The 11,782-nt window shown below is 40.7% G+C and overlaps 1 protein-coding gene across 1 annotated transcript in view; it reads left to right on the top strand.

Annotated features, from left to right (window-relative positions):
* The window catches only part of ATP6V0E1 (ATPase H+ transporting V0 subunit e1), a 44,346-nt gene that overhangs the window by 25,074 nt on the left and 7,490 nt on the right, over positions 1-11,782 (top strand). The window contains exon 3 of the mRNA XM_004371190.2: positions 10,182-10,309. Within this exon, the coding sequence (XP_004371247.1) occupies positions 10,182-10,275 (94 nt within the window). The 3' untranslated portion in view covers positions 10,276-10,309. The remainder of the gene's footprint in view (positions 1-10,181; positions 10,310-11,782) is intronic.

Genomic DNA, 11,782 nt, shown 5'->3' with positions numbered 1-11,782 from the left:
TCTCAACTTTTTATCTTATTCTTATGCCCATTGTTTGCAAGGTCTATCTTTTTCCAGTCTTTTATTTTTAATCTGTATCTTTATATTTAGAATATGTCTTTTTGTAGACAGCATGTATAGCTGGGTCTTGCTTTTTTATCCATTCTGACAGTCTTTGCCTTTCGTTGGCAAACAGTGTATATACAATTAATGTAATTATTAATATAGCTAGTTTTGGCTCCACTGTTTTGTTATTTGATTTCTGTTAGTTCCATCTGTTTTTCCTCTATTTCTACTTTCTTGCCTTATTGTGGGTCAGTTTTTTTTTTTTAGTTTTGTGTGTGTGTGTGCTTTCGGTGAAGGTTTACAGAGCAAATTAGTTTCTCATTAAACAGATAATAACACATACTGTTTTGTGACATTGCCAACCCCATAATGTGTCAATACTCTCTCCTTCTCGACCTTGAGTTCCCCATTTCCATTCATCCAGCTTTCTTGTCCCCTCCTTTTTTTTTTAGTATTCTGTTTTAATTTCTCTAAGAGCTTTTTAGCTATACCTTTATTTCTTTTTTTAAATGTGGCTCTGGAGATTATAATATGCATTCTTAACTTTCACAGTCTATTTAGTGATTCAGGTAAAATGTAACAAGCTTGCAAAAATATAATTCTACTTAACCCTACTCCCCATCCTTTGTCCTATTTTTGTCATATATTTTATATCTACATATGTTGTAAAACTCATAACACAGTGATAAAATTGTTACTTTAAACAATCATGTCTTATAAAGAAATTAAGAGGAAAAAAGTATTTTATATTTGCCCACATACTTGCCATTTTTAGAGCTCTTGTAGGTCTAAGTTTCTATCTGGTATCCCTTCAGTCTGAAGAACTTCCTGTAGTGTATGCTGTAGGACAGGTCTGCTGGCAACAAATTCTGTCAGCTTTCATTTATCTGAAAAGTTCTTTATTTCACTTTTTTTTTTGAGAGATATTTTTTTCTTCATATAGAATCTGAGTTGATGGGTTTTTATTTTTCCTTTTCTTTGTCTCCTTACCTCCACTGTTTCTGCTGAGAACTCAGCTTTTACTTGAATAGTTGTCCCTCTTTATGCATTCTTTTTCCTCTGGCTGTGGTCAAGACTTTCTCTTTATATTTGGTTTTCGGCAGTTATACTGTGATGTGTGTAGATGTAATTTTCTTTGCTTTTATCTGATTGGGGTTTTCCACCTAATTTGGGGAAACTTCAGCCTATATTTCTTCTATTTTTTTTTTCTGCCACATTTTTTCCTCTTGTGAGACTTAATTACATGTATGTCAGACTGCTTGATTTTTTTTTTCAATTTTTTTTCTCATTTCTTCAGATTAGATAGTTTTTATTGATCTGTCTTCATGTTCACTGACTGTTTCTTCTTCTGTCTCCAATCTGCTGGATTCATCTTCTGAGATTCCCTGTCTATTCATTTGTTATGACTGTTTTTTAATTTTATGATAGCTGCTGTAGTCCTTGCCTTTTAACTCCAACGTCAGGTTCATTCTAGAATCAGTTTCTGTTGATTCCTTTTTTTCTTTACTGTTGATCATACTTCTTGGTTCTTTGCATGTGCTTTTTTTTATTCATTACTAAGTATTGTAGATGGTAGGGACTCTGGATTCCATTTTGTTCCTCTGAAAAGGGTTAAATTTTGCTCCTGTGAACAGTTAAATTATTAGTTGATCACCTTAAACTTGAAGAGGCTTAGTTTTACACTCTGTTGGGCAGATCTATTTCAGTTTTGCCCTTAGATTAGAGTGAGTTCTTAGTTAAGGTGTGGCCTTTCTGGGGGTTCATTGGAAAGTCTGAGGTGTTTAATAAACGCCTCTAACTTCGGACTCCAAATTCTCCTTCCCCTGTGATAGGCAGCATCTGAAATCTCTGCTTAGTCTTTTCAACCCGCCACACGTTGTTTTCCACTAGGCTCCTTGAGTTTCCCTGGTGCACACATGGTTCAGGGGTCAGCCAAGGAATTGAGGAGCATTCTTACACAATTTTTAGGGCTCTCTGTGGCACCCTCCTTTCTGAGATTTCCATCCTTAATTTGCAGCTGTTCTAGAAACTCTGAACGTCATCCTTTGACACCTGAAGCCAATAAGATTGCTGCTTTCTGCTTGGATTCCAGCTATCCTGCCCAATATATGAGCTGGGTCCTGTCCTCAGGGGAAAGGTTGTATAAAGGTACCAGCATGATCTTCTTAGGGAGCACTGGTGGTGCAGTGGCTAAGTGCTCAGCTGCTAACCAAAAGGTAGGTGGTTCAAGCCGACGAACCACCCTGCAGGAGAAAGATGGGGCGGTCTGCTTCCATAAAGATTACAGGCTTGGAAACCCTGTGGGGCAGTTCTACTTTGTCCCTCATAGGGTCGCTATGAGTCAGAATCAACTTGACCACAACAGGTTTTTGGTTTCATGATATTCTTCTTTCAAGGATCGAATACGCTTAAGTTTCTGCCTGTGTTTGGATACTCTCTAGTACCATCGAATAGTTTTGTTTTTTGTTGTTCAGAGTTTATATAACTGTCTGTGAAGTGAGTCTGGTACAAGCTACTCTGCTATTACTAGAACTTCGTACTTTATTTTCAGGTATTGTTGTTTTTATTTCAATAGAAGTTCTTTTACAACTTTGATAATTCTCTATTGTTTTCTGTACATTTTTAAAGCTTATCTTATTTCTTAAAATATAATAGACATAGTTCATCTGTAGTCCATATTAAATAATTTCATCTGAAGTCTTTGCAGGCCTGAGTCTGCTCTTCGTTGTTTTTACTGGCCCTCACTCATGGTGCCTTGTTTCCTTGTGTGTTTAGTTATATTTTAGTGATCTGTCCATTTTCCCTGTACTTTTATATGTATGACTTTTTTGAGGCCCAGTATAAATATGAACTTCTCCGAAAGGATTTACATTGCTTTTTCCAGTTGTCTAGGACCATCACCAATCTGGGATTAATTAAATTCTTGGTATGTGGTTTTTTTAGACAATCTAGGCAGCGTGTCTTTGAGATGTAAATTTTCATGAAGGCCAGTTGTCAGTGGAATTGTTTTTCTCCTTTCTTTAGTGTCTAGGTTTGAGACAGTTGGTTTTTTAGTGTTCCCCTTGAGGAAGTTGTATCTCATTTATCCTTACCTTGAGATATAGCCTTCGGGGTGCTAGATTTTTTTCAGGGAGTGTGATAAAAACACACCCTGAATGTGCCCTGGGCTTGGTTTCCTATGCCCTGTGAGGTCTGATATATGCTCTCAAGGTGTGGAAAGTGATCTGCAGTTACTTCACTTTCCTCTCTGGGTACCTGACTTCACATAATTTTTTTGACCTGAGAATTGCTTAAAATTTTCTCAGCTTACGGATGCATTTAAGATGTTTTTACTTTATCCAGACTATTTGGCTGTTCATAGTAAGAGGAAAATCTAGGTACCTGGCTTATCTGTATCTGCTATTTAGAAATTGTTATTTTTCTTAGTCTGATTTTATCATCTTTTTCTTTATAATTTGGCAAATAAGAGGATTGTTACAGGCTTTAAGCTGGAAGGCCTGGTATAGAAAGTGAGTATTGAAGTATGGAGAGAAGGAAGGAAAGATATTCCAAATTTACAGCTGGCAAAAATAGGGCATATTCTTATGGTAGTGAACGGGCCATAGTAGAAATAGGGTTGGCATAAGGTTAATGGAAAACAATTTGTACCTTCTCATCTGGAGCTTGGGATCCTCTTCCAAGCGCACGTGGCTGTGGCAGAATCCACTTCCCTGTGGTTGTAGGACTGAGGTCCCCATTTCCTTGGTGGCTGTCAGCAGGGGACTGCTCTAAGCTCCTAGAGGTCACCCACATTCCTTGCCATGTGACACCCCCCACCCCCATCTTCAAAGCCAGCAACAGAGTCTCCTTCATGTCTGATCCTTCTCATCTGGTGGCAGTCTGGGTCCAAAAGGAGATAGAAACTGCACAGTAAGTTAAACAGGGGTGGTTTAACATAAAGAATTAGTGGTTAAGAGCTTGGCTGCTGACCATAAGGATGGCAGTTCAAATCTATCGTCTGCTCCTTGGAAACCCTGTGGGGCGGTTCTTTTCTGTCCTGTAGGTTTGATGTGAGTCAGAATCGACTCGTCGGCAATGGGTTTTTCTAATGAGTATGATAAAAGAATAGCTATAAGATACAAGGAAACTGTGTATGGTTTCCTAAACATTGTCCGACTCGCTTGCCTTGGACATGTCATCAGGAGGGATCAATCGCTGGAAGGAGGACATCATGTTTGGTGAAGTAGAGGGCCAGCGAGGGCATGGGAGACCCTCGGTTCAAAGGATTGGCACCGTAGCCACAAGGATAGACTCAACCATCCTGGCAGTTATGAGGATGACACAGGACTGGACAGTGTTTCTTTCTGTTGTACATAAGGTCGCCGTGAGTTGGCGTCAACTCAGTGACAGCTAACAACAGCAACATATGGTACCTTCAGGTTGATGAAGAGTCCCCAAGGACTCTACTCCATCGCACCAGATAGTAGAGGTCTCTGTTTTGGCCGGGCCAGAGTTTTGCGGAGTTGCTGGGTAAGCAATAGGAGTACAGGCAGGGGAGCAGTGATCAGTGGTAAGGGCAGGTAGTGAGTCCTGGTACCAGCAGGGGCAAGAGGCCTTCAAAGCATGCAGGTCATGCAGGGTATCTACTTCCAGTGTCAACAGGGCTGCAGCAAGGTGATTGCAGGCCAAGGTTGCAAGGTCACAGAATTCTGGGCTCAACGCTGGGCGGGCTCCACTGAATGTGCTCACACCCACTCCTTAGGCCTCCAGCCCAAGGTGCCCTCTACTGAGAAAGTGTAACATCCTGCTTACTTTAAAGGAGGAACAGTTCAAGGAACTCTTATCACAGAGTACATTTTGAAGAGTGCATTCAGAGCTGAGAGAAAGTAAATTCATAACTGACACACAGTTCAAAATGTCTCTCTTCAGGGAGAGCCTGTCCCTATTAAGAGCTCGCCTGATTAGGTTAGGTCCACTAAGGATGATCACCCTTGCTTAAAGTAGTAAGACAGTCTCATTACGGAAGTGACTGTCCCATCATGTTCACAGTCCCGTGATTTATACAGAGTGTGTACATCGGGATGGGAATCTTGGGCCTTAGAATTCTGCCTACTACAGTAGGAGTGGAGCTCTGGTGGCTCCGTGGTTAAGAGCTCGGCTGCTAACCAAAAGGTTGACGGTTTGAATCCACCAGCTGCTCCTTGGAAACCCTATGGGGCAGTTCTTCTCTATCCTATTGGGTCGGTATGAGTCAGAATCGACTCGTTGGCAATAGTTTTTTTAAAAAATTTTTTTTACAGTAGGAGTGAGTGGGGGCGGGAGAAGAAGTAGAGATGAGAGTGAGTTACTGTTACATGATAAACTTCTTTATAAAGTAAATAGGTTGTATTTCATTCTGTGGCTTGAATACATTTTTGGCTGTCTCACAGAGAAAGAAAAGGAATAACTAGTATTTGTTGAACATCTATTTGTCATATGCTACTGCTCTTTAATTCTTAACACCTTGAGGTTGGGATGATTATCTCCAGTTTACAAAGAAGGTAGCTGAGGCTCAGCGTTGTAAGGTTACCTGTCTGGAGTCACTCCACTAGTATTTGATTTAGCTGGAGTTAAAATCCACCCCTGTCTAATACCAAATCCCATATTTTCTAGTAGCATCTAATAATGTTGCTGCCCTTGAAAGTGTTTGTGTCCCTGGATTGAGGTGATAGGCTTTGACAGAGGTCATCTCAGTGAAGACAGGACAAATCACTCTCCTGCATTTCTTCTGTCTCTAAGGATCACATTGGTAGAGGTCACTCTCACCATGGCCTTAGCTGGAGGGACAGTGGCTCAGAAGAGAGGTCCTAGCTGGACTTCCCCATTCCAACCTGGAAGCTGAGCAGTTATCTGTTTGATCTGTGTGTCACTGGGAAGTAGCCCATGCCTTTGTTCCCTTTTCTCATAGCTGAATGTGGAACAAAGAACAAAGCAAGGTTTGAGGAAGCTGGGTATAGCCTTTTTCTGTCGGAAGGGCATCTTTTATGCTTGGAGAATTGTTTAAGAGCTGAGCTCATGGTAGGCGGCCAGGGAAGCAAGCACCGTTGCATATCTCTCCCAAAGCACATTCCATGCTATCCTTGGTTTGTCTCTCACAAGCTTATGGGCCCCTCGAGGGGAGGCCCCTTATCGATTGCTGTTTGCACTCCCAGAGCCTGACAAGGAGCATGGTACTGGTAAGTGATTGTGGCATAAATGAGGACCTAAATGGGGCTTGATTCGTTTCATCATACCTTACAGAAGCAGCGTGGGATGATGGGACGCAGGAGTCGTGGGTCCCCTTCCAGCTCTATCCCTGATTTGCTATGAGGTTCTAAGCTCCCTAGGGAGGTGGGGCAGTGGTTAAGTGCATGGCTGCTAACCCAAAGGTCAGTAGTTGGAACCCCATCAGCCACACTCCGAGGGAAAAAAGACCTGACGATTTGCTCCCATAAAGATTACAGCCTTGGAAACCCTGTGGGTGCAGTTCATGAGTCGAAATCGACTCGATGGCACACAACAGTCACAACAACTAAGCTCCCTAGGACTTAGTTTCCTCGTCTTCAGAATGAGAAGCACGGACTTGACCTCTGGTCCATTCCAGCTTTGCGGTTCTCTGAAAGGTGTCACAGCGCCATAGCTATAGTTTGAATAATCTCAGATGTTTCATTATTAGGCTGGAGTTCAGGCTGTGGGGACATGTGAAACGGTTTGGGCAAATATGACGGGTACATTGAGTTCCCTTTTCTTGTACACATGAAGTAATAGATTCATTGGAATATGAGATCTTCCTCCACCCACTTCCGTCAATTCAGAGTGGATTTTTTTTTTTCTCCTTCCGTTTCTCCATCGTGTTTATCAGCTTTAAAGGGGAATTTTAAGTCAGGCAGTAGTCGAAAGGGCAGGTACAGAGCTCAGCTGACTAGAGGAGGAAAATTCCTTCATGAAATTTCAAATGAATGTGCCTGGATGGTTTCCCGAAAAATTTTGCTGAACTGTGGTTTGTTGGGGTTTCCTTAAGTGAAATGTTTTGCTTGGTTTGAAATATTAAAAATAGTATGTAGATTAAATTCAGAAAAGTTTCTGGATACTGACCTAACCAAGCAAAGTGGACTTCCTTCTTCTAGATATTTGCTCTTTATCTTAGGTACCAAAGCCTTGTGATGGGCTTAAACAATAATCAGCTGATGGAGTCTTCTTTGTTTCCTTAACTCCAAAACAATTTAGATTTAGCTAAACGAAAGCTTCCTGAAACGTTCTCAGTTAAACTATTTCAGAAGGTAACTTTCTATAGTAGGGACACTAGTCTGGCCTGGTTTCGTGGTGTAAGACCTCCTGCCACTTAATTAGCATTGGGACCATAGGCAAATCATTTAACCTTTGTCTGCCGCGGTTTCCTTAACTGCACCACGGGAGAATAAAGTAAAAAGTTATGTGTAAAGCATCAGTATTTTTTAAAAGCTCTCTGATGATTATAATGTGCAGCCAGGGTTGAGAACGACCCTGAAAGGTGTCACAGCGCCATCACTATAGTTTGAATAATCTCTGATGTTTCACTGTTAAGCTGAAGGTCAGGCTGTGGGGGACATGTGGAACCGTTTAGGCAGATACGAAGGGTGCTGTAAACCATGTTGCAACGTGCTGGGAGATGATGTTTTTATTCTGATACGTATTTTTGGTGAAGAAAGGAGACAGGAGCTAGTTTAGGTGCTAACATTTTTTATTTAGTATTTCTAAGCATCAGCCAGTTATCTCCATGCCTTACAAAAGTGTGGGTGGCTGTTTTGCAGTCAGTTTGCATTGCCTGCTGGGGTTGGGGAAATCCTGGGTTTGTGTGGAATTTTCCATGACTCTTAGCTCTGCACCATTTGTGCTCGCTGCAGTGACAGAGCTCTTCATTTTCTCTGCCTGAGCTAGCCTCCTCTTTCTTTTTTTATAGTATCAAATAAATGTTAAACCTCAACTTGTTATTTCGTGTCTGTGTTTAATACCCTAGTTCTAAGGACAAATCAGAATATCTCATCTGAATTAACTTTTTGTTTATAAGTGAGTCAGCTTGCGTTATCTATTTTGGCCTGATTTCCTCAGGTGTCATATTTCCTGTCACAAAACCACTTTTTTTTTTTTTTTTTGACGGGGGTAGGATACGCGGGCACCTTTTTTTCTGAAGGCACAAGCTTCTGATGTGGTGCTTGCTGATTCTCCAGTAATCTGTTCATCGGTGATCAGAATCAGCTTTTGAGTTTTTGATTAGAACAGTTATTTTAAAATGATAGCAAATGGTAGAAAAGAGGTCCAACCAGATAATTGCCTGGTTGGGTTTGGATAGTTCTCTTATATTAGATTCTTACAGGGGAATTTAAAATCCTAAAATTTTAGGAGACTATGATAGCAGTAGATCTCCTTTTCATTAGAAAGCAATTCCCTATATCCCATACAGAGAGGACAGCAGTATCAGATTATTTTACTAAAATTAATTCTCCCATTCAGTAGATGGGGGTTTGCCTTGTTTACTGTCTTCCTCCCCTCCCCACAAATTGAGGGCAGTTCTAATCAATTCATATATACTGAAGGTAGGGTGTATTCTGTTTCATTCAGGTCTCTAGTTAAGCGTTACCTCCTTGGAGAATCCTTTCCTGACCACTCTACTAAAGTAGTGCCCCTCCCCGCATCATTTGCTATTCCTTCACAGCACTTCCCATTACCTGACAGTATTATATTATGTAAGCTCTGTGAGGGTGGTGATGTTTCATCTTTTCCTTTGTGTCCTTGGGGCCCAGAACCTAGCAGGTACTCATTAAATATATGTTTAATAAGTAAAACACAGAATGGCTTGAATGGCCAGACATTTGCATACTGTCTTTCTTTTTGTTGTTAGTTTTGGCCTAGCTCCTTGGTTCTCAAATTTCAGTGGGCATATGAATTACTATAAACCAAAACCCGTTGCCGTCGAGTCAATTCCTACCCATAGCAACCCTAAAGGACAGAGTAGAACTGCCTGAAAGGTTTCCAAGGCTGTAAATCTTTATGGAAGCAGACGGCCACATCGTTCTCCTGCGGAGCAGCTGGTGTGTTCAAGCTGCCGACCTTTGGGTTAGCTGCCAAGTGCTTAACCACTGTGCAACTGGGGCTCCTACGAATTACTATATCAGGTATAAAACCAATTAGTTGAAACTTTTTGAGCAGTATACAAAAATTTGAGATCCCTAGATGGCACAAATGGTTTGGGCTTGACAGCTAACCTAAAGGTTGGCAATTCAAACTCACCCAGTGGTACCTCGGAAGAAAAGGCCCAATGGTCTGTTTCTATTAAGATTACAGCCAAGAAAACTATGGAGCAGTTCTACTTTGTAACATATGGGGATGCCATGAGTTGGAATTGACTCGATGGCAACTAACAATAACAACATAGAAAAATTTTAAAAATTCTTTTGCCTGTGTTATTTTTCATTTCTAACCCTAGGATAAAACCTGACACCATTGTACTTCCTCCATAATTTGTTCATAATACAGTCACAGTTATTTAGCTTCTGAAGTAAGCAGAAGACATTAAATGCCCATGTGGTTCAGCTCCATTGGAGTCCAAAAGATGTTACATGTTTTAGTGGTGATGGGATTAGAGAAGGAGCACTCAAATTTTATAGTCTATTTGGGAGATAATGGACTGATATGTAGCCTTTGCTGTACCAGTAAAGGTTGTGGGCCTTAGCATTTGGAGAATGGCTATTCTAATACCCATATTTCCTGAGCTTGGAAGTTATGATGATGATAAATTGAGATTATATAAAAACACTTTGTGGTAAAGACATCATATAAGTTCAGAATATCTTCAAGACTTGGAAAGGAGATTAAGGTAATGAGGGAAAAGAAAGAACTGTGATGAAGCATCACTGCATTTTGATGCTTGTAGATAAGTATCAAAGAAAGCAGGTGTGTTCTGTGGAATGTGTTGTTATAAGACATGCCCCCATCAGCACAGTGTGTTTTATGAACTTTAAGTGTATTGAAGGGGTTTGATCTGAGCAGAATAGATTTGACTTTGTTTTACTGAAGCGCTTTTTCCTTCCTAATTGAAAATGGTCATGTTCCAACATGATTTCACCACTTTTTGTTGTTGTTCTCCCCCATCATTCTTTTAGTTGGCTGATTGCAATTCTGGCCCAACTCAACCCTCTCTTTGGACCACAGCTGAAAAATGAAACCATCTGGTATCTCAAGTATCACTGGCCCTGAAGAAGACAGCCTGCTCCACAGTGCTGCCATTGAGGTGACTGCAATCTTGACCTTTCACGTTGGTTTTGTCAGTCAGTCAGCTAGAGTTTGTCTTGACTTTTTCTCAGAATTTTGCAGCCATTTTAACGTATGTCAAGGACAGGCTGCTGAAAGCACACATGATCTGAAGAGCAGAAAATAAATTTGGAATTTAGGCCAAGGGTTATCCGTGAGATTCTTTTTTTTGGTCGTTAATAGACTCTATCAAAAGAGTAAATAGACAACCTACAGACTGGGGAAAAATCTCTGGAAACAATTTATCCAGTAAGGGTCTGATCTCTAAAATCTTTTTATTTTTTCCCGTACAAAAATTTATACATACATTGTTATGTGACTTTAATTGCTCTCCCCATACTGTGACAGCACACTCCTCCTTTCCACCTCTGATTCCCCGTATCCATTCAGCCAGCTCTAACCCTGTCTGCCTTCCCATCTCACCTCCGGACAGAAGCTGCCTATTTAGTCTTTTGTATCTACTTGAGCTAAGAGGCACACTCCTCACGAGTATCACTTTATGTCCCACAGTCCAGTCCAATCCCTGTCTGAAGTGTTGGCCTCGGAAATTGTTTTAGTTCTGGGCTGATAGAGAATGCAGGGGCCATGCTTTCCGGGGTTCCTCCAGTCTCCATGAGATTCTTTTAAACACTGCTGTTACTCTGCCATTTAAAATAGTCTGATTTACCAAATTAAGTTTGCTCATATGAAGTCTTTCATACACAGATCAGAAAAGTGACCATTTATAAGGCACTGTAATAAGGCATTTTAAGATCCAGCAGCTCTAAGTGGCTGGCAGATTTAAAATTAAGAGTGTTTATGAATACTTTGTCTGGAGAGAGACAGATGCTTTTTGAAAATTCATCTTAAAATTGCAGCTCTCATTTGGTTCTGAGGATCAGAATGGTAAGTGGTATAGTGGAAAGATTTCTTCACTGGCTGAGAGTCAGGAATTTGTTCCTCTGTGCCTGTCACTTCATTAAATGAAGTTAGCGCTAAATGCTTCATTTGATCCAGGTTCAACATTTTTGGCAAAGGTACTTCTTGGGTGGTGCTGGGCACTTCCTGTTGCCTCACATTGGGAACACATGATGCCTGCTGTCCTGTTTTAGTGATGCTAATATGATCAGTAATGACAGCCTGGTCCCTCCAATCATAAAGCTCCTCCACCTTTAATCCAGTGATTTTACCCACTGGTGGTCATAGCCTGAATTAATTATTTCAGTAGAATGTGCAAAATGGTGATTTTTCTAGTTCTATCATTGCTTCCACGTTTGATTAGCTGAAATGCTTCTATAAAGATGAACTTTCCCTCATCAACTAGGATTATTGAGTAACTTCAAAGTACAGTTTATACAGGAAAAGCAGGATACATATTTGTTTTCTCTTAACTTTCAGAGTAAGATACTGGTGCCCTGGTTACTTCAGGGTATCTAATGAGGTTTTCTTTTCTTGTCTTTTTTTTTTTTTTTTT

Source organism: Trichechus manatus, unplaced genomic scaffold (genome assembly GCF_000243295.1).
Source record: "Trichechus manatus latirostris isolate Lorelei unplaced genomic scaffold, TriManLat1.0 scaffold00011, whole genome shotgun sequence".
Lineage (NCBI taxonomy): Eukaryota > Metazoa > Chordata > Mammalia > Sirenia > Trichechidae > Trichechus > Trichechus manatus.
Note: the sequence above shows the minus strand (reverse complement) of the source record. Positions and strands in the feature narration are given on the sequence as shown.